Source organism: Coloeus monedula (genome assembly GCF_965178545.1).
Source record: "Coloeus monedula genome assembly, chromosome: 3".
In the NCBI taxonomy this organism is placed as follows: Eukaryota; Metazoa; Chordata; class Aves; order Passeriformes; family Corvidae; genus Coloeus; species Coloeus monedula.
In genome coordinates, this window is record NC_138783.1 from 86,314,662 (window position 1) to 86,337,107 (window position 22,446).

A 22,446-nucleotide genomic window follows, 5' to 3' on the forward strand; every position below is an offset into this window, starting at 1 on the left:
TTTTCACAGGATCACAGAACATTGAGTTGAAAGGGATCCACAAGAATCTTGTTCCCTTAATTCTCCTCTTCCTTCTTCCTTCACCCCTTTTCTCCTTCTGCTTCAAACCTCATTCTTAGAGGATGGCACATGAAGTTCTCAGAGTCTAGGAGTAATGTTGCTGCTTTGAAGATCCAGTAGCTCGTAGCTCACCCAGTACATTCAACTTTAATGGATAGGCTGTCACCTGTGAACCTTCACCAGATATTTTAATGTCACTCTAGATACAATCCTTTTGTAGACTAAGACTTCATCATTTCCTTCTAAACATTGTTTAAAATCATATTGTTAGAAACATCTGTACTGGCGTGCAGTCACCAAGCAGGTGATAGAACAGCTCCAACTGGCTGTGTTTAGACATGACCACTGAGTAAATTGAAGCATGTATGGTCTTAACACACAAAAATAGATGGAAGGGCACCCATTGGCTTTAGATTAGGCTTTTAGCCAAAAGGAAAGTAAATGCAGGAAAGGGAAAATATGAGAGAAGATGAGGGAGGGGAAATAAAGAATATGCTGAGTTTTCTCTGTATTGCAATAGTTTATTTTAAAAACAGATGCCAGTTAGAAATGTGACTGTGCTTTTTTCCAGTAAGAAGCTGCTTAAAGCAGAAATTGAAGAAGAGGATGCAGGAGTCCTTCTTATGCTGCAGATGTTGGATAAAAGCTCTGTGTCTTAGCTGAACCAAAATATGTTCTAGGAAGGGCTGAAACATGACTTACTGTGTGAGAGAAGCCAGACTTGCTCCTCTTCTGCCTCAAATGTTTCAGGGGGCATGAAGCAATTTGCACTATGTGACTACAGTGCAGTCACAGTGGGCATAGCTGGAGAACCAGTTTGCTCTCTCGTTTGTATTTTTAACTACCTCTTTTAGAAGCCAGTAGATGAGTCATGTTTTTTCCTGTATTATGCTATTCCTATTTAAATCCACAGTGTATTTAATGATGACAATCTTTATCTCCTTTTCTCCTCTTAAAAGAGGTTGCTGTCATCTATTCCTTACCTCTACAGCTCCTAGACTTGCTCCTTTCATTTCATTTATTTTATTAATTTTTCATCACAAATTGCTGCATCCAGGGTCTCTTCATAGTGAAGATCTTCCTATTTTATTATATCTCTGAAGGAAATCTCTCATTCTTAGCTCTGTTTCTATCCTGCTCATTCTAGGACAAACTTTCTCTGAGCATCACAGCAGGTTTTTTTGGCTATTCTCGCTGCTTTTGTCTTTATAATTTGTATGGATTCCCATAAATACTTCTCATCTAAGTTCAAGTTTGTGTTCACCTTCTCTCTCCCCTCCTGAGAATTTATTCTGATATGGAGTAGCCTAATTATTTACCTGTCTACACCTTCACTGAGTATGCATGAACATAGTTACATGCATCATGTTCAGATAAAAACTTTCAGTGTATGTTTGTTGTGCATCTTAACCCTGTCAGTTTAATGCCCCCAACATCTTTGTTTAATCATTTCCCCAGTGTCCTCTTTGTAGCACTCAGGTTGCAGGGTGTGATGCTCCCCTTTGTCATAGGTGAATTGGTGCTATTAATCCATTTTAGTAGGCAAATTTGTTAGGCTACTAATCCAAATTAGTAGGCTATGTAATCTAACATTTATGCTAAGGTGGTGTCAGCCAGATCTTACTATGTACTGAACTCAAACTCTGAGAAAATTGCATTTAAATGTGACTAGGCTTTTTCACTTGATGTACCCTGAGGGATATTAGGCCAGCCTGACCCTGCTCGGGGACATTTTGAGCTGTGTTTGCAGTGGCTGAAAAGGCAGTATTTAAGAGAAGTGCATGCTGTGCAGATCATATTGTCACAGATAACACAGCTATTTCCGCACATTTCAGCATAGTACATTAAAAATTAACACCCCTCCCCACAAAAAAACCCCCAAACCTGTAGTTTTCCAGTTGTGTTTTGAAATCTAAATGTGAATGTTTCACCAAGCAGAAAACTCCTCTTTTTGTGCATGGGTCTGATGGACTTTTTTTTTCTTCTGTTCTGAAGTCTTTCTGTGTTTCTCATGTTTGAAGTGGAGAAGAAACTTTTGCCCGTGCTAACATTTGCTCAGTAAAAAATACCCTTAAGTGTAATACCTGCTGAGTTTGAGTTGCATTTCTTTGGAATAATACAGAATCACTGGTTTTCAGGAAAAGTTTTTAGGGAAATTACTGCTTGACATTTCCACCAGGTAGTAGTTTCAGAATTTATGCAAGGTTTGAACATAGTACTAAATACTATTTGTCAAATATTCATGAAAACACTGGGGCATTTCTCAAAGCATGTTATTTGTGTCCAGCTGTGTTTTGTGTTTCTCAAGCATTTTTGTTTCTTTTTGTTCCCCCTATCTTTTTTTCTCCCTCTTCTGCCTTGTGAACTGCAGTATTCATGGAAGCTGGTTCACCCAACTGACAAATACTCTAATAAAGATTGTCCTGACAATGCAGAAGAGTATGAAAGAGCAACAAGATACAATTATACTAGTGAGGAGAAGTTTGCTTTGGTTGAGGTAAGAGAAATGTTTTTCTATAGGGATTTTCCAAAGACTAATTCTATACAAAAGAGAACATTCTCTATAAGCATTTTGCATACCCAGTGCAAAAAGACAGCGTGCCCTGTGCTGACTCTGAAACAGCATGTGTTCCTCCATTCAGTATAGGGGAGGAGCACAGCAAAACTATCCTTTATCATTTGTAACTTGTTAATGCCCCTTTTCTCATTTTTTGTATTTAAAAATGCGCTTTTTGTACAAATACACAAACAAAATAAGAAAAATACATTTGTCTGGGGTTTTTATTTACAGGTGATTGCCATGATCAAAGGTCTTCAGGTGCTGATGGGACGGATGGAAAGTGTTTTCAATCATGCCATTCGTCATACTATTTATGCAGCTCTTCAGGACTTTGCCCAGGTCACACTTAGGGAGCCATTAAGACAAGCCATTAAAAAGAAGAAAAATGTCATTCAGAGGTAGAATTACTGTTTTCATCTTTTTCTATATTCTTTCCCCCAGACCTTAGTAAATTTGTTACAGAATTGCACAGATGTTCAGTTCTGCCTCTCTTAAGTCTGTACTCCCAGTCTGTCTGGCATTCACAGTTAGCTTGGTTGGATATGGATTGAGTCTGAAGTTAAAAATGAAAGGCTGCCAGCATGGCTGCAGTAGGAGCCCAGGCTGTCCTGAGCCTCTTGGGACTACTTCAGGAAGTCTTGTGTTTCCTGTTGTTTATTTTAATTTCCAGAAAATATAAATACAGTAATATTGAAAGCAAGATTAGGGTTTATATTTTGAAGAAAGGTTTCACAGTCCCCTTTATGATTCCAGTGTTTCCTTTCCTTGTGTCTCATGTTTATCCCGCTCTCTCTTCTCTCTGCCCCTTTTAGCATTCTGTCTTATTTGTCAGCTTCTGCTGCCTTTGGCTCATTAGCCTTACACTTGTCTTCCAGTGCTCCATCTGCCCACACTGATTGGTGACATTTCCTGACCTTATTTTTTTGTCCCTAATTGTTTGCTTTTAATCTTGACTTGTCTATCGTTTGTTCACTCCCACATTTCATTGCAAAGCTCTTAGAGGTGAAAGTCCTTAGCTAATTAGGCTATTGCTAAATGCTCTGACTACCACAAAAATATCATCATAAGCTAAAAATAAACAAATTGCTCCACATTATCAGGTTTACAGGGAGAGTCTTTTTGTCCCAGGATTTTAATGAAATAGAAAAATATTGTTTTCATTCCTGCTCAGATTTGGGATGAGACATTTTCTTGATCATTCAGCATGCCACAGGATATGGCTGGCTGTGTTCCTGACAAATATCTGAGTTCCAGTTCAGTATTTGGAGCTAAAAGTATAAAGCTGTTTGTATAAATTTCAGCTGAATTCTGGAATCTGAATTTCTTCTGAAAACAAGAATTCTGCTTTTTTCATTTCAAGCCACCATTGTGTCTCTATAATTGGGTTAATAATCTGCTTTGGTTTGATTGAATATTAATTGAATTCGTAGTGAATATGAATTAATATATTCATATTAATGTGAATTTTGTTTGATTGATCCAGCTCTGGGGTCCTCAACACAAGAAAGACGTGGACCTGTTAGAAAGGGTCCAGAGGCCATGAAGATGATGAGAGGGGTGGAGCACTTCTCCTATGAAAACAGGCTGGGAGAGCTGGGGTAGTTCAGCCTGGAGAAGAGAAGGCTCTGGGAGGCCTTATTTACAGCTTTCCAGTACCTTAGAGGGAGAGGGACTTTTTATACAGGCAGATAGTGACAGGACAAGGGGCAATGGTTTTACTGAAAGAGGAGAGCAGGTTTAGATTAGGTGCTAGGAAGAAATCCTTTATTTGGAGGGTAATGAAGCACTGGAACAGTTTGCCCAGAGAAGTTGTGGATGCCCCATCCCTGGAAGTGTTCAAGGACAGATTGAGTGGGGCCCTGAGCAACCTGATGTAGTGAAATGTGTCCCTGCCCATGGCAGGGGAGAAGTTGGAACTAGATGGTCTTTAAGGGCTCTAGACCCTTTCTGATAAAGAGCATGGAGTGATTATTTTGTGGATGTGTCATTCCTGAAGGTGTTGGTGAAATTCTTTTTTCTTGGTTGGAGTTACCCAGAACTCTTGAATGCTGTTGCAAAGTTTCTGTGCTTGTGGAAGAATGCTTAAAAAAGTTAAGTGTTCTGTCAAGGCACCTGGATGTGCTGCGGTGTGAAGTAGTGGGAATTGTGCTCAGTGTTTTGCAGGCCATAAGGAAGACAGTGTGTGACTGGGAAGCGGGTCACGAGCCATTCAATGACCCAGCACTAAGGGGAGAGAAGGACCCCAAAAGTGGTTTTGACATCAAAGTCCCAAGACGTGCAGTTGGACCTTCCAGCACTCAGGTATTTTCCTGTCTGGTGGTTGTGATATCTGTCAACAATTATTGCATGAGGTGTTTTCTTTCTGTCCTGAACTATTTTAAGATTGCAGGTTTTATTGCGGTCTTTTTTTAATGCTAAAAATCTACTCTGATTTATATTTGCAAAATTATATGCACTTAACCAAGATCCTCTGTCTGGATTTCTGTAATTTTCTACTCTGATACATAATTTTTCCAAGTGTTCAATTTCTTTAATTTGATTTTCTGGGAACAAATATTTTCTCATTGAGCTCCTAATGTTTTTTAAATAATATTTTTGAACTATTTGAATTATTTCTTGACTGACTTCTACCTCTGGTATGGCTGGTGAAATTTTTTTATTAAATCCCACAATTCAGTAGATGTCTAGTAGTTTTAAAATATGTTTAAAATATAAATGGATGTCTGGTAAAATATGGGAAAATATATGACTTCTGAAAAGATCCCTTGCAGTCTTCAGTAATGAATGACAGAGCTGGTCCCTAGAATCTAATTTGTCTGCTGCTGCCACTAAAATGAGATATTTCAAATGTTTTCTGTGGTAGTCATCAAAATCCCATACCTAGGTGCTCATTCTTGTTACCTCCATATAATTCTCTTTTTTATTTCATTTATGGATTAGTTTGGAGAGTGTATAGTCTCATATTTGTAGCTCATCTGAGAAAATGAGGTACTGAGCACTTTGGGTGAAAAACTGAAGGCAACTGTGGTTTGTGAAGACAATCTTTTAATACCTAAAATCTGTGGGAAAGAGAGCATGTATGGTTAATAATTTTGGGTAATAAAAAGTGGCTTAATTTGTGATAAGATTGGTTTAATGAATATTTTGTTTTGATAATTGCAGAAATATTGTTTTGATTTCTAATTTCCTGGGGTGAAAGAAAAGGTTAAATATCACCACCAGTTTGCTTCTCCTGTGCTTTAAGGGCTTTACTTCACCTTTGCAACAGGCTGGTTAGAGTATGTGGTTCTATCTGCTTTTTCTGCTCTTGGGCTGGTACACTTGTCTGTCTGGGTTGACAGGAGGGCAAGAGGTCAAATATATCCATTTTAGATAGGTTTTCCTCAGCTTCATGCTGTTCTAAAATGGCTGTGTATGAATGGGTAATTGGTGCTACCTGGGAACCTTTGCTAAATCATTTGATAAGCTAATGGCTCTCTGAGCATCCTCTGAAATGAACGGGAACTTTCCCTTTGCTTGAGGGAGCCCCAGATTGCAGTGATTATTCTGAACAACCTTTCTGTGTGACCTCCTCTGCATGCTCACTGTGCTGCTTTTCATTTTTAACAAACTAACATATTTTCTCTGCTTCTCTTTCCCATTCCTTATTTACCCATGTGTTTTTATTAACGGATTCTCTTCCCCTGCCTGCCCCTGTCTGTTGGTTTTTAGCTCTTCATGGTTCGCACTATGACAGAGTCCTTAAACTCTGCTGAGCTGTTGAAGCAGCTCAAGTCTCTGGGATTGGAAAAGCTATTGCATGTGACACACAAGTTTCTGAGGCAGTCCTACATCTATCCGCCTCTTTTAAACTTTGGTGGTAAGACATTACTTATTACTTTTACTTATTGTGGTGATGTGAACTGTTCCACTGCAAATGGTCTGCTGCTGAGTGTCAGTGGAGATCCCCTTGGCATGGGTAGGCATTTGTGCTGGTGTATAGGCTACTGTTGCATCGTTCCTTTTGCCTCAAGGCTTTTATCCACACAGTGCCAGTTTTCAGTTTGAAGTGGAGCAGTCGCTTACTGATAGTAATTCTCAGTGTTGCTCAACTAATGTACCATGTGTATTTTCCTTTTTTCCCCCCCTTTCCACCATAATTGTTTCCTTTAATGATACAGCTTTACATGGTGAGAACTATGTTAGAGTCCCTCATTGCTGACAAAAGTGGTTCCAAGAAAACCTTGAGAAGTAGCCTTGAGGGGCCCACCATATTGGACATAGAAAAATTCCATCGCGAGTCTTTCTTCTACACTCATTTGATAAATTTCAGTGGTAAGATATGTAGATGATCAGTGTCCAGCTTAGCATGTCCTAACACCTCTAACACGACCTGGAAAATGTTTCCGATTGCCTAAGTCAACCTTTGGTTTATTTATCAAAAGCCTTGGTCTGTCCAAACTTTTTCTGAGATGGTACTTAGTATTGTGGTGGGATTTTTATTTTGACTTGTTATGCGTTTGTTCCTAATGCGTCAAATTTCATATTGTTACCTCCCTTTTCTATTTTCTTTATGTATGTACTTATATAAACAAGGGACAAATAAGCCTGTACATATTGAAATTTTTAAAAGGAAGTAGTTTTTGTGTTTTGGGAGATTTTTTGTTTTTGTTTTTGTTTTAAGTACAGAGGAAACAAATTCTCTGTTGTGGTAAATTTGATGTCATTTCACTACTCTTACTATTCAGTTAATTGTAATCGGAAACATGCTGTCCTAAAGAATTCACCTACTGACATTGAGTGTACCTAGTCCTTGTCATCACCATGCTGTGTTGTCTTTCATTTTTGTTTTGCTGCTGGCCTCTTTTACCCTTGGAGAAAGGGGAGCCTGTTAATGTCAGCCATAGCGCTACTGGGGAACAGCACCGCAAAAGGTCTTCAGAAGGTCTTAGTGTAAAAAGTTCATTCCTGTTTTGGTTCTCAAGCCTTCTGGAAAAGAAGGATTGTACCAAGTGTTTTCTGGAGAGGTGGGAAGCACACGTCTGTGCCCTTGACAGCATCCTTAGAAACTTGTTGTTTTAATCCCTACTTCATGTGTCTGTCCGTCATTTCCTGCCCATCTAATCAACAGGAACATGTGGAGCAATTCAGTCCTCCATTGGGAGGGATGGTTCTGGAAGTTCCAGTCAATTTTGTCTCCTTCACTTGCTGCTTCCCAAATTCAGTGTATGGCTTTCTCAGCCCCCAACTGAGAAATTAAACTAGAAATCCCTTTTTACTGGTGTACATAGTTTCTCTGTTTAACTGATAGTCTTGTCCACTTCCACTCTTTTTTTTTTTTTTTTTTTTCCTATAAGAAGACACCACTTTTGGGGGCCAGTGGGGAGTTCAAAACTCTTAGGAAAAGTCATGGGCTTTAAATTTTGAATTTGCTTTAGACTGTTTGGCCTATGTACAGCTCTAGTGAGTTGCACCTGCTTTTTTTGTTTCACATTGCATCATCAGAATCACAGCTGTATTGTACCTGATGTATTTCTATGAGAAGTGTAATTCTCCTTTATTTATTCTGAAAGAAACTCTGCAGCAATGCTGTGATCTGTCCCAGCTGTGGTTCAGGGAATTCTTCTTAGAGCTGACCATGGGCAGAAGAATCCAGTTTCCTATTGAGATGTCCATGCCTTGGATTTTGACAGATCATATTTTGGAGACAAAAGAGGCATCAATGATGGAGTAAGACCCACTTGTGCTCTTCCACTGAATGACTATTCTTAATGATTGCCATTACTTATTATAATGTTGCTGCTTTAATTGGTTTTAATAGGTAGTCACTGAGAGAGTATTCTAAATGTTTATAAAATGTTTGTATTACATTTGCCCATTTTCAGATTCTCTAAGTTTTCTTTTTGAAGTGAGTAATTGAAATGCTAGGCCTTTCATATAGGTATCATTGCACCAGCCACGTATTTTGCTCTTTGAGTTCTCCTTACTTATTCTTCAGAGATGTAAAACATGTATAGTGGTAAAAGCCTAGTTCCATTTTGATGGAAAGCTACATCTAGAAAACAAGTTTTAGACTTCAAAAATATCTACACCTTTTCTTGAACTAACAAATATTTTCTTAAAGGAAAAATTGTGATCCTTTTTATATAAACTAAAAAAGATCCTGTTTTCATGAACTGCATGTGGACTACAATATTAACTGGCTTACATCACCTTGACTGCACCATCCTAAAGAATCATGACTTTTATAAACATGTAACTCTTTTTTTTATTCTTTTTCCTGCAGGTATGTTCTGTATTCTTTGGACCTTTATAATGACAGTGCTCATTATGCACTGACCAAATTTAAGAAGCAGTTCCTCTATGATGAAATTGAGGCAGAGGTAAAGTAACCTTTCCTACTAGAGAAAAATAATCTGTACCTGAATGTAAAAAATCATGCTAAAGGATAATCTCTATATAAGAGATTCAGAACAGCTGGAGATAACAGAAAAACTGAGAATACTGAATACCGAGAAGATGAGTAACTGATTGGGTGATATGTTGTAAGGAAACCTGTAGACCTGTGCAAAAATGCCTCACATTTATGCTGAAAATTGAATATCATCTTCTCTTTGCTGGGAAATTTGGATCTGTTAACTTTCTTGACTATGTTTGATAAACAGTGGGAGGTCTTAGATAAGCTGTGTTTTTTTTAATTTTAAGTATCTCTAAATGCACTATCTTTTTCCCCCCAAGGTAAACCTGTGTTTTGACCAATTTGTCTACAAGCTGGCAGACCAAATATTTGCATACTACAAGGCAATGGCTGGCAGGTAGATAGTCCTTCCACTATGAGAGCTTTTCTTCGCACATTTCTGCTCTGCTTTGCTGTTTAATATACTTCAAGTGTTTTCTTCCTTTCTTCACAGCCTGCTTCTGGATAAACGGCTGCGCTCAGAGTGCAAGAACCAGGGAGCAACCATTCAGCTGCTGCAGTCCAACCGCTATGAGACACTGCTGAAACAGAGACATGTTCAAGTGAGTTAACTCCTACCATGTTGTACTGGAGTTGCTTGGCAACTTTCCAATGGTGTTGCTTCTTCATGTAGGTAGACAAAACTCATTTTGTGCTTTATGTTCTGTCATCTAATTAGCATAACTGAACATCTGAGATCTGCTTTTTGTTTTGTCATATGAAGGCGTAAATTAAGAAAGAAACCTTAAAAGATCCCGTTTTAATGCAAATGTCTGTTGTAGTTAAGAAAACATGAGCCAAATAGGAATGCCATGGGTGGTAGCGTTGTCTTCCTAGTAATGTCTTTCATCAGTGTTCAGTATGTTGTTGGCAAAATGTCATGGAAGCATAAAATGATGATATAAATACTTAAATGTAGATGCATTGTGTACTTTTACTTATTTTTGTGAGAATTGGGATGCAAATTGTAGTACCGCATTTGCTCATGAATTTATAAATTTTGTCCATCTGCTTTGTTTCAGTGTGTTTGGGATGCAAGTTCAAAAAGTGAGAGTCTGTTAATCTGTGGAGTCTCACAGTCCTTGTACAGTTTGTCTTGTAACCTGACTGTCAGTTCAGAACCTCATAGCATGTTTTCCTTTAGCTTCTCGGTAGGTCCATAGACCTGAACCGACTGATCACGCAGCGCATTTCAGCAGCCATGTACAGGTCGATGGAACTGGCCATTGGCCGCTTTGAAAGCGAGGATTTGACTTCTATTGTGGTGAGTGTTGTGTTGCAGTTTTGCACTGACACAGCAGCTGAGGTAAAACAACCCCAAAACTACCGCAACTGAGGGCCTTGGGAGTAAAGTGTAGAGAAGGCATGTACTTGGAGCCATGAGAAAACAAGGAAAGCAAGCATTGTTGCGATTTAAATTTTTGTAAGTGCCCACTTCTCCCTATGCTTATAGATAAATTGCAGATCAAAAAAACCCAGACTTGTGCTTGGTAGAATCAAAATTAGTTTATTGACTCAGGCAGCTTGGTTTTGTAGCATGACAAAAATAATTTTTTTGTGGAGGAATGAGATCTGACTTGTGCCTGTGGAAGAAGAGCATCTGTGCAATATTAAGGTGTCCTTTTGAGTTAGTTTCCTGATTAAAATGCTAAAAACCAAATTTTATTTCCAGACGGCATGAATTTGACAAGTAAATATGCAGTCAGCAAGAAAAATATCAAGCACATTCAGTTCTGCTAGAATGAAAAATAAATTAAAAGTGATGTAAAAGAGTTTACTGTTGGTCTTTCTGTAATAAGTTTTTTACCAGTGATGTTTTGTCATGCAGTTAAGTACCTTGGTTTAATTTTGTTCTTTACTGAAGAGAAATCAAATACTGAGGCCATAGAGCCTCTTGACTTCTGAACACTTGGTTTTATAACTTTGAATTATTGAAACATAGTTTTTCTTTGTTATGTGTAGTACACTCTTAGTGGCTGAGTGAACAGAAACTGTCGATGATGTGTTTCTTAGGTCACAGGTTCTCATTCTTTGAGTAAGAAAGTGACAGAACTAAGGGTTGCCCCTTTACCATGCTCTTCTTTTTTTTGTTTGTTTGTTTTGTTTAAGTTTTTTGGTGGGTTTTTTTTGTTTGTTTGTTTTATGCAAAATATCTTCTGTTGAAAACTGGTTGGTTTCTTTGGTGAGAAACTGATCCTTATAGATTAAGTACTCTGTCATTTTTTGCTGTTTTTCAGGCTAAATAAATTAAATTAAGGTATTTACAAGACTGAGCTATTTTTTTTCCTCAATTTGGACTTAATTCTGTAATAATAATCATAGTGGCGTTTTTTTCCTTGAAGTAGCTGTTGCTCACAGGTTTAAAACTCCTTTGAAATAAGGAGCACTTAAATCAGAGAGCAGTCTGTGGGAAGATGACCAGTAGTTTGATACACAGCTAGAAAAAGCCACTGGATATTTCTTCAGTATGTCATTGCACAATAATCTTCAAAAGCAGTGCTTGGATTTTTTGGAAGTAGAGGTTGTGTTCATTGTGTTTGGTATTTTCAGTGTCTGATGTCAGATATGGAGTTATTTTATTTTATTTTATTTTAATTACCAGAAAGGATACTAGGAATTTCTTGTCAAGAGGAGAAACATTATGAAATGCAGTACTCATATATAGTTATGTAGCCTGCAGCAAGTGATTTTGTGGATACCTTTACTACATTTGTAAATGTCTGGTCTGGTCTTTCATTGCATCTCAGTGCATCCTTCACTGGCATAGGCCATGAAAAGGATTTATGGTAAATGGGATGTTATTCCTAACATTACCACTACAATAGTTAGTTCACCAGTTACTGTACTGAGCAGAAATTACTTTGTGACTGCTTGTAAAGTAGGAAATGCAGAAAGATGCTTTTGGCCTATGTCTGACCCCATTTAAATGTTGGAGTTTTAAGATTTTCAGTGGAGAAAGTGTTGGCACAGGTCTGTGTTTGAGACCCATCTGCATCTGAATACCCTTAAAGTCTCAGAAGGTTTAAGAAACAATCCCATGAATACTGATTCTTTCCAGCCCTTACTGTTAAAGTAAGAGGCTGGGCGAGAGTCAGTTGTTCATTTTGACTTCTTTCTAGTCTTCTCTTCCATCAAGGTTATTTATGTACTTTGTTCAGTTCCTCCACTTCATTAAATACCTCATTCTCTTTTTTGTCTTGTTTTTCATAGGAGCTGGATGGCTTGATAGAGGTAAACAAAATGACTCACAAGCTTCTGAGTAGGTACATGACCCTGGACAGCTTTGATGCCATGTTCAGAGAAGCCAACCACAATGTTTCAGCCCCTTACGGCAGAATCACTCTTCATGTCTTTTGGGAACTCAATTATGATTTCCTTCCAAACTACTGCTACAATGGATCCACTAACAGGTTAGCAAGGCAGCTTTTTTATTTGCAGCTGCTATTCTACCACCCTCCTGCAACTTCCTTCCTAGCAAATGCTGACAAGTTCATCTCCATTCATTTAGTGTTTTCCACTTCTAATGCTTTACTTGAAATGAAGCAGCATGAGTCATTCTACCAAGTACCATTAAATGTATGAAAGCCTGTTATTTGTCCACAATAGAAGGCAAATGGAACCACAGCATCCAAATTCTGACATTTTGGTGACGTAGTTTATGATATGCTGAAAAACAGTGTGTGTCAAAACATGCTAAGTGCATCTCAGGAAGGTATTTTGAAACAGGATCTTCAACTGTGAGATGACAGAAATAAAATTATATTCCTGATTCTGTGTTAATGTGAAGAAAAAAGTAGTTTCCTTGAGAAAGGAAGAGTTCAGTGTTCACTGCAACTGCAGTTGCAGCCTTTAAGGAGAGTGAGTAATAGAAATAGAAAGAGGAAGGTAGGATCTAAGGTTTGAATGAGGGGGAAGCACAATGTTGAAGATTTTGCATATCTGGACTTCCTGCTCGTGTGCTATTTTTAGGATTTGTGTTACTTTTAGTCTTTACTAAGGTTTTGGTTAAAGCCCTGTGAAGTGACAGTAAAGTGATAGTGAATATTGAGCTGTAGGAAGAGGAGGAAGCCTGTTCTCATCTTTCACTGTCTTTTTGGAGAGCTTTCCTTGTCTGACATGTTCTGTGATGGTTATGTTGTATTTTAGATCCAAGATTCTGTCTGCAAAGGAAAAAAAAAAGAGAGTGTTTTTTTTGTGGTTAAGTTTTACCCGAGAAACTTCTGTTACAAGAATCTGTTTGCACAGGAACGTCAAATGTACTTCTGAGGGAGCTACTGTGTGGTTGATGTATGTGGAGATCAGTTTTGGAATATTCAGTGTGCTGTATTAAGAATCATATAAGCATAATATTAAGAGAATTCTTGATGAAATGCTGCTTCTTCACCTGTCAGCTTTACTGAAAGACATTCACTTTAGTCTGTGTTCATCCTGGCTACAAGGGCTGACATACTGCACACCCACAACACTTGGGAAGTGAGTGTGAGGTGCCAAAGGACATTAGCTGGATCCCGTAGCACTGTTGCTTGTCTGTTTTAAAAATCTATATGCAAGAATTGAGTTAGGCTCAGCTTCTTGGGTAATTAATTCAGGATAATTAATTTAAGAGATGTTAAAGGGAGCCAGATTTTAGGAAGTATGCATACCATGTGTCTGATTTCATCACAGAAGTGCTTTGGTTTCAGTCAAAAGCAGCAGTGTGGAGAGAGTTAATGTATGTGTTGCACATGCTATACAACGCCCTTTCATATTTTTGATGAGAGAGGGAACAGGAAGTTTTTAGCCTTTTTATAGTCCTTAAGCATGTTCATTATGTCTGTTGCTGCCTTGCTGTTAGCATGAACTTTAAGTTGATGAGCTCTCTCTGCATTCAAGTGTACAGGTTATTGAGTGCAAACACAGGAGTACACAGTGAGGAGCTGTGTGAGAGCTGCTGGTTTAATGCTTTACTCTTGATAGGTAATGTCTTGCATGAAGGTTATGTGTAAACAAGGGAAGAAAAGTAGCAATGAAAGGCTGGAAGAAAGAGAAATAATCGTGATGAAAAGCAGAGAGGTTACTTGGTGGTATGAGGGACTGGAGTCAAGAGTTCCCAGAAAATGTGTCATGCCTGTTTCTTGTCTTCTTTTAATTTGACAGCTTGGTGTAAGGGTTCTTCTTTCAACGTTAGTGTTCTGGTCAGATTAACTTGTTTCCAGTACCTTTTGAAGTTCTTTTCCCAAGAATGCTTGAACATGAAAATTTCATATATCTGTAAAAGAGTTCAACTGTTTAGAAACCCTGCAGATTTAGTTCAAAAGCTAAGACTCTTCATGCAGAAGTGCTGAAACACATTGCATGTTTAATTATTTGGGACTTAGGAATTTTTTTATGTCTGATAATGTACTGAGATTAAACAGTGAGGCTGCTATTAAAAGATTTAGCAATTTAATAATTGGAGTTGCCATTTATCTGAAATTTAGTCTTATTAATGCTGGCCAGCTGCACAGACTGAGGGACAACAGTTTGTGGAGAAGGAATGGGGAGATGAGAGAGGGGACCTCTGCAGATGGGCCTTAGCAGTGAAATCTAAGGGCGTTTTTAATCTACCTGTGTGGAAGGAAAACAAACCTTTGGATAGTGCACACGCATATGAACTGCAGGTGAGGTCAAAGTTGTCTCTAGCCCAGTGTTCTGATGCTATCAGCAGCCGTAAAGGGGCTGCATATGAAAACAAGGGAGGCTTGAGGTGATTGTTCTCCCAAGAAACATGCCAGCTTCTAGCAATGATTAGATGTTTCTGTGAAACGAAAATGGTGGGATGTTAGTGCATGGTGGGATGTTAGTGCATTCGTGGCCCTTTACAGGGGTATTAATTTTTCTCCATTGTTTTGCCCTGTCCCTTTTGTAAAGCAGTGTGAGGCTTTGGCATTCATTTTGTGCTCCAGTGAGGAGTCTGCAATGAAGCTTGTGCTGCATCTCTTTGAGATGCTCTCAAGCTATTCTCCACTAGTTCTTTTACTGAAAGTGGCCATAAACAGCCATTTGCCACTTGTCTTTTCTGTGCTGCCTGGGATTGTTTTTCAAGAGCCCTCTCTCACGCTGGCCCTCAGCTGCGTGTTTTTTCAAGCTACAAGTATTTCCACACCAGGAATATTTGTCATGCTTAGGCCTGCATCTGTGCTTTTTCATTCTTCTTTATCCTTGTGAAGTTAGGTTGTCTAGGGCTGTCCAGAAGATTTAAATGACACAAAGACAACTTGCACGTTTTTGTTCCTTGTTTCTTTTCCACTGTCTGTGGTGTCCCTTTTTCTGCCTTATTTTCTTTAGTGTTTCTAAGCTGGTCTTTTCCTTCCTTGACAGCTTGTTTTGTATTAAGGACTAACAGAGGAGCAAGTGTGAGACAGCCTTACATATATTTGAGTTGAAGATTTTCTGTGTTTTCTTGACACAAATGATACAAGCTTTTGGAGACAGTAGTTAAACTAGTAGCTCCATCTCCTCTAACACATTACCCAAATCTGTGTTCTCTAGTATAAATTCATGCACTCTTCCAAATGCAATATGACATGTTTCTTCCAAGGATACAGATTTGTCACAGAAGGAACAAAAAGACCAGCTTTTTATTTTTCACTCTTCCTGACTGTCTCTCCCCCTTCCTTTTGCAAGCTCTCTCTCTCTCTCTCTCTCTCATACTGCTTTTAAGATGGTTTTCACAAGAGAACAGCTGTGTCTTCTTGTGTTGCATATACTCTGACAGTCACTGTTCAGAAAAATTTTCAGCCCTTTCAGATACTGCTGGAGCAAACCTGAAAAGTAGCAGTGAAAGCCATGCAGTTCCTGCTACAAAGAGCCAAATGATGCAGGGATATAGACTCTTCCAAGCAGGGGTGACTGTAGTCAACTACCTTTCCGCTCCTAAAAAAACAAGCAACCAAAGTCTTTCTGCCAAAAGGAAAAGTGACAGCAATGGATTGGTGGATCTGTTACTCTCTCATGCGCTATTTTCCCTGCTGTTTCCTCTGTTCTCTCCATCTTGACATCTGTGTTTAAGAAGGGTGAGTCAGATCTAGTGTTCACTGAGAGGAGGTGTAGGGCTACCCTTAGTTCTGGTAGACAGGACAAACTAATTTGAGAATGCAGGAGGTTAAAAGTGTTCTTACCAATTAGACAGAGAAGTGCAGAGAGCACTTTCTGTAGGAGCAGGGAGGGAAGATTGTCACAGCTTGTTACTTCAAAGATGAAGCTAAGAAAGTTTATGAATGAGGTTTGTCTGACCTGGTGCCTGCAGTAGCAAGGCAGCAGAGTCATTGAACAAAGTGGTCTCTTTCAGTTATCTCCTTAAATAGATTATAGTAATTGAAATCAAAGAATCATTTAGATTAGTTTGTGAAGTGCTCACAGTAGGTATCACAGAAAAACTAACATTAAATTATTTGATCCCTAAAATACTTACTTTGGGGGCTCATGTTGTCCTCTAGCAATCATTTGCAACGCTTCGGTAAGCCAGAAGGCTTTTCATCTGCTTAATCTAGTTTGACAACCTGTTCTGATTAAAATGGATAAATTGCTGTGAGATTATCAACACTGATTAAAAATGAAACTGGTTATCTCAGAGTATGCTGAAACCTGCATCCAGTCAGTATTCAGGGGAAAGTTAAACTTTGCTTAGCTTTAGCTTTGATAGTCAAAGAGCTTCAGTCCTTCAAAGAGATGTTTCTCTTTCTTGGAGGAGGAGCAGAAGGAAGCCAACCAGCAGAATGTCAGAAAGAAAGTGCACACACACACGCACATTGAAAAAGTTTGAAGAACAGTAGATAATGTTGAACTGTAAGGTTTTCATATAGCCCTTAGTTCTGAGGGAAGAAATTTCTAATACTTACCTGAATGATATGTTTGGAGTAGTCACATACCTTCTAGAACGATGCACTCTTTAGGCTGTTGTAGCCTCAATCTTAGACGTTGCGTCTCCATAACTTAACAAGTGACTGTTACCTTTTGCTCCTACTTCCTTACTTTTTTTTTTCCTCTCTTGACCCCTTTCATCCGAGAAAGTATAAGCAAGTGTGCTTGTTTCAAGTCTTTAAGAAAACTTTAAGGCTATTTTGCTACTACTCTAAAGCATTAGAGATGGAGAAACCCCCAAGAATGCAGAGGAACACTGAGAAACACACAAGAGTTACTTGAGCATTTACTTGCACTGACTGGTTTGCTCCCAGACACTAATTACATTATAATTGAGATATTATACACACAACACCGTTTTGAGAAGTCTAAGAATTACAGTTACAGCTTCCAGAGTCATGGGATACACCCACTTATATTTTGAAATGCTCCTTTCCTTGTGAGTGTTTTAATTTAGTGGTAGCAAATCTGCTCTTGCCAAATGTCTGCACACTGAAACCCAGTCTTATCTCAAATGACATGGTATCTCCTATGGTTTCATTTCAGAGATTCTCTTAGGGCTTGAAAATTGATGTCAGTTTAAAAAGGAGTGGGACTTAGAGAGAAAAAAGGGGGAATAGAGTAATCTCGGGGACTGTCATATGTTGCAGATTACTTTGAATTCCATCAAATGTTTACATCATCTCTGGTAAACTCATTAATGAAGTATCTGCAGAATAAAGATTCAAGTAATCTCTCTCAAAGGAGAGTTTTCAGTTTCTATGTAAGTGAGAGAGAAGGGGAGAAACCTGTAAACTGAGGGAATATAAATGTAAGGAGATTTAAATAATATATATAGTATCAATAAAATACATATAAATAGTGTATTTTTCCTCAGAAGCTCTAAATGCAAACTCTTTCTGGACTATGGCAAGTATGAGTATTTTTAGGAAGATGGGCTGAACTATGTATGAGCAAGTAGCTGTACCTATTTTTGAGAAGGTTAAAAATGCAGAAAACATTGTCCTGAAGTTATAGATTCTCACAGGAATGATTCAGAAATAAAACACCGTGGAAGTAATTGTAAGCAACATGGTGCAATTGATACCTGTCTGGGTGAACCAATTTTTGATTGACATGGCTGTTTTTGTTTTTAGCTACAAGATGGATATATTAAAAGTAGAATGTCTGTGTTCTTTCTATGAAGAATTAATAATGAATAATTAATTTTGTATGCAGATTAAATGTAAATAGATTAAACAAAAAAGGATCCAGCTACAATTGTATCTTATGATATTATAATGTAAGGCAAGTTTTCTTTCCTGAAACATTTTCCTAGATACATTTATTTTGCTCAGTTATCACTCAGACCTGGCTGATATTATAGAACCATTTGAGATACACTTCTTAAATAGCTTTTTTCCCTCTTTGCTGTGCATACACAGGGTTGCACCATTTATCGAGAAATACTTTTTAATCAAGGTAAAAAATAAAGTGGCCATCCAACTCTTGAACACATCCCCCAGTAACTTTGCTCTGTTTAGTCAAGTTAAGCAGAATCAGAATTATAGTAGATATTGATTAACTTCTTCCTGCACTAAAACTGCAGTGCTGCCAAATGTGCATTACGCAGTTAACAGGGAACATCAAGGGGGAAGATTTGTGCTGCTTGTTCACAGGAGGACTTGGAATGGTCCTTCAGACTCTGGTGCCCTCAGTTGTGAGTGAGATGGCTGATCCTGTCTTTGGCAGTGCTCCATATCTTTGTAGTTCTCTTGCCATCTTCTTAACAGTGTGCAAAGGTAAAGCTAAGCGTGATTTGTATTGGTATGTGCTCACACTGAAGTATGATCAAACTTTTGAAATGTTGATTTTGCTGCGAGGATTATACCCTTCCTTCCTCGTGACCTTTTTTAAAGGTGACAATCTAACATATTTCTCCTGATGTGAATTTTGGGGGGAAAAGCTCCAAAACATTAAACAGAAATGTCATGTTCTTCTTTGAAGGTGTACTTCTTTCTCAAGGACTTAATTATTCAAGCACAAGGAGTTTCCTTACTCCCTGTGAGAGACTATTGCTACTTTGTTAGTTACTTCCATATTTGCTGGCATGGGCTAGCGTAGAGGTGAGGAATATTTTGGTACACTGCACACCATGGGAAGAAGAGCAATTGTTGAACTGCAGTATGATTTCTGTCCATGCTTTTGGGCAATTCAGACTGTGTGCTTCCCCAGTTTCTACTAGGGGTGAAAGGCTACTGGTCTGGCTTTGATTGTATATGCAGACAAAAGCAGTCTTCTACAGGGTAGGGTGCATGAGGTGCACATCTGCTAACCTAAGTATAAATAATGAATTATTGTTTTTGTTTTTTATATAGATTTGTTCGGACCGTGCTACCATTTTCTCAGGAGTTTCAGCGCGATAAGCAGCCTAATGCACAGCCACAGTATCTCTATGGATCAAAGGTTGGATGTAATTCCCTTTATCTTTATGGTTTGCTAATGTTTAAAGGTATCTTTTTAAATTATAGAAACTACGGTATATGAAAGTTATTAGAAATGATCTGAAATACATTTTGTGTGTATTTTAAATTGAACATACACTTTTTTTTAAGACTTTCCTGTGAAGCTCACCGTATGTTTCAGCCAAAGTGCAATTGATTAGTCTGATGGTTAGTCTTATCTGACAAAGCTAGAAATAAGCCCTTCTCTCAACCACCTTGCGTTGTTCAGTTGCTTATAGTGGCAGAGCAGACTCATAAGTAAAGATTAATTACTCATCTGGTGAAGTGAGAATAAGAGCCCATCTTGGGTGCAGCTCTCTCTTGTTACAGTGATGAAGACTGTGATGACAGAGGAAAAGGGAATAGATAGGAAAAACTGCTTCAGATGTTACTTGCCTTAAAAGGAATATTGATTCTGACCATCTTAAAATACCAGATACCAAACTACTTGAATTATTTTTTAAAAAAATGTAGTGTTTCTTTGGCATCTATAACCAATGAGTTCAAACTCATTGTGATGTCCTTGGTGTGCTGGCCATCTCATCTTCTGTATTAGCATCATGTTTCTTGCTTTGCAGTTAGGAGGGCTTGCGAGGTTTATGCAAGTTTTCAATAGAAGTGTGCACCATGTGCAGTCACATACTCTATGTCCCCAATAGTGAGGTTGGAAAGGAGCTTATGTGGGTGTCAAGCTGGAAGAGTACTTGGCACAAGAGAACAGCTGTGAGCTACCCAAGTGGGGAAAGTTAGCCTGTACTCACAGGACCAATGCTATGCTCATGGGTGATAGATTTGTTCTCCCTGATCACTGCAGATTTGTTTTCTTATTCTTCAGAATTATTACCTGAGTCTTAATGACAGTTAAAGGCATAGTGCATTAACATATATGTGCATTTTTAATATCTAGTCTGAAATATTGATCTACTTCTAACAGCAGTGCTATCTTCAGCAAATCATTCGAAAATATCTAGCAAGCTGTCGCTCTAAATTTCACAATGTTTTCTTGAGTATCAGGGTGGCAAGCTGAAGTATGGAAAAGATAAATGAAAATATAAGGATTAAATTAGAGGATGGACAATAAAAAAGCTTAAAATTATTTATTATTATTTCACATTATTTAAAATATGTACTCAATTACACATCTAATTTATACAAGTGTGATGTAAGTGTTATGGCTAGCTACTTTCAGTATCTACCTTCTACTTAAACATGAACATAATTAGTCCTTGTCTTACTGTTATTTTCTACACATCATACCATAGTTATATGGTGCAATTTCAACCCAGTAGTCTAGGTTTTGAGAGCTGAAGAGATATCTCAGGAGTTAAAAATTTCAGTCCTAAAATATCTGCTGCATTTATAAAACTTTCATGCCTTTAAAATGTAATGGGGATGGAAAAGGATTCACATGTCTTACTGTGGAAGGTAACAGCTGACTGTCTGGTCCTGTGAACAGTGTTTTATATAATTGTTCTCCAAAAAGGAACAGTAAAATATAGGAAAGTGGGATTTTCTTACATTAGAGTTATTGTGTTCCTTACTATTTTAGGAATTGACCAGATGCAGTGTAGAGTAAAAACACAACTGAATTTCATAGAGATTGCTAACATAATTTATCTAAGTGACGATACAGTGGGGTGAGTGACAGAAGATTAACTGGGGAACACTTTTTTTTTTTAGGTTACATAATAAAAATGGGTTTAGTAATTTCACACTGAGAGCTATACATTTTCAGAATTCCTGATCATTTTTCTGTATGAGCAGCAGCAATCAAGGGGGGGGAGTCTTCCTTACATTTCTGGGGCAAATTTCATAACTAGATAGGCCTATATTAGAAATACCTGGTTTTATAGAGGTTGTGTAGACCAGAACAGAAGAGCTTTCTTTCTGTCTTAAACAATGTTTTCCAAATATTGTCATGTTTTTATGTCTCCAGCATTTTGTAGGTGCTAACTCATTTGTTTTGTGAAAAAGACATGTTTGAAAGATACTTCTCACTGTGAATATAATGGTTTTTATTTACTGCTGGTGCACAAATTAAAATTAGTTTGCACTATGTTGCAAATTGTTATCAGTTTGGTAATCACTCAGAATATTTGCCCCTTGATAGATGACTGTTAAAACTGAGTGGTGAATTACCAAATTGAATACAAAATTGCCAGAATGAACCTGAATTAATCTGTAATAAAACTTTCTCAGCAAGACACAAAGAATCATGTAGCTCTATGAGCATGTGATGACATGAGTTTTTCAAAACTAGAGCAGAAAACAGATGACGCTCTGCATGAGTTGCTCATTTGCAGCAGGTGCGAGATGGTCCGTTGCTTGTGAAATGATATAAATGTTTATCTTAGTAGTGCACAGCAAACTCTGTGGGTGGAATGGTTTTATATTTAGAGAAGGTAAATCCCTTGGGGAGCACTTCCGTGGTAGCTCTTTGCCTTCTTAGTTGGATATAGACACATCTTTTGGATGTATGTGTTTGTGTACAAATAACAAAATGCAGTAGGTGAATTGCCTCAAAACTGCTTTGAGACTGAACTGCTCCTTGTTCTCAGTATGGAATGTACATGTTTATATAACATGAATGTGTGTAAATATATGTATTGGACTGCCCTAAAACCCTCATAAAGAAATGGACATGCAGAGAAGTAAACAGGTTTCCAAGAACCCAAGATGTTGGCAGAGACTGACTGTGTGTCTCTTGGCTTCATCCCTTTAACATTAAAGTCATCTTTTTTTGATGAAAACCTAATCAGAGTAGTGTTACTGTTAATTTGATTACAAGATAATTTTAAAGCATTTTTTTTGTCCTTGTTACCCAGGCACCCCTTTTTGGCAGTAAACCTGTTGTGTTGGCTTCATGCTCTGACGAGGGTTTTTCAGTGCCTATTTCATGTAACACCGTCATTTGAAACAGCAGTGAACTTGTTACTCTCACAGTTTATTTGAGACTGACGTGCAAGACAAAGAAAAACGTGTCAGCTGGAGGAAATGCTCCACAGCAGGTGGAGAACATGTTGTTG

At 38.1% G+C, this 22,446-nt stretch overlaps 1 protein-coding gene across 1 annotated transcript in view; it reads left to right on the plus strand.

Moving 5' to 3' along the window:
* The window catches only part of CYFIP1 (cytoplasmic FMR1 interacting protein 1), a 75,571-nt gene that overhangs the window by 29,037 nt on the left and 24,088 nt on the right, over positions 1-22,446 (plus strand). Inside the window, exons 13-23 of the mRNA XM_082279050.1 lie at positions 2,432-2,557; positions 2,852-3,018; positions 4,774-4,921; positions 6,781-6,934; positions 8,173-8,329; positions 8,886-8,982; positions 9,338-9,414; positions 9,511-9,619; positions 10,201-10,320; positions 12,267-12,466; positions 19,295-19,382. Coding sequence (XP_082135176.1) covers positions 2,432-2,557; positions 2,852-3,018; positions 4,774-4,921; positions 6,781-6,934; positions 8,173-8,329; positions 8,886-8,982; positions 9,338-9,414; positions 9,511-9,619; positions 10,201-10,320; positions 12,267-12,466; positions 19,295-19,382 — 1,443 coding nt within the window. The remainder of the gene's footprint in view (positions 1-2,431; positions 2,558-2,851; positions 3,019-4,773; positions 4,922-6,780; positions 6,935-8,172; positions 8,330-8,885; positions 8,983-9,337; positions 9,415-9,510; positions 9,620-10,200; positions 10,321-12,266; positions 12,467-19,294; positions 19,383-22,446) is intronic.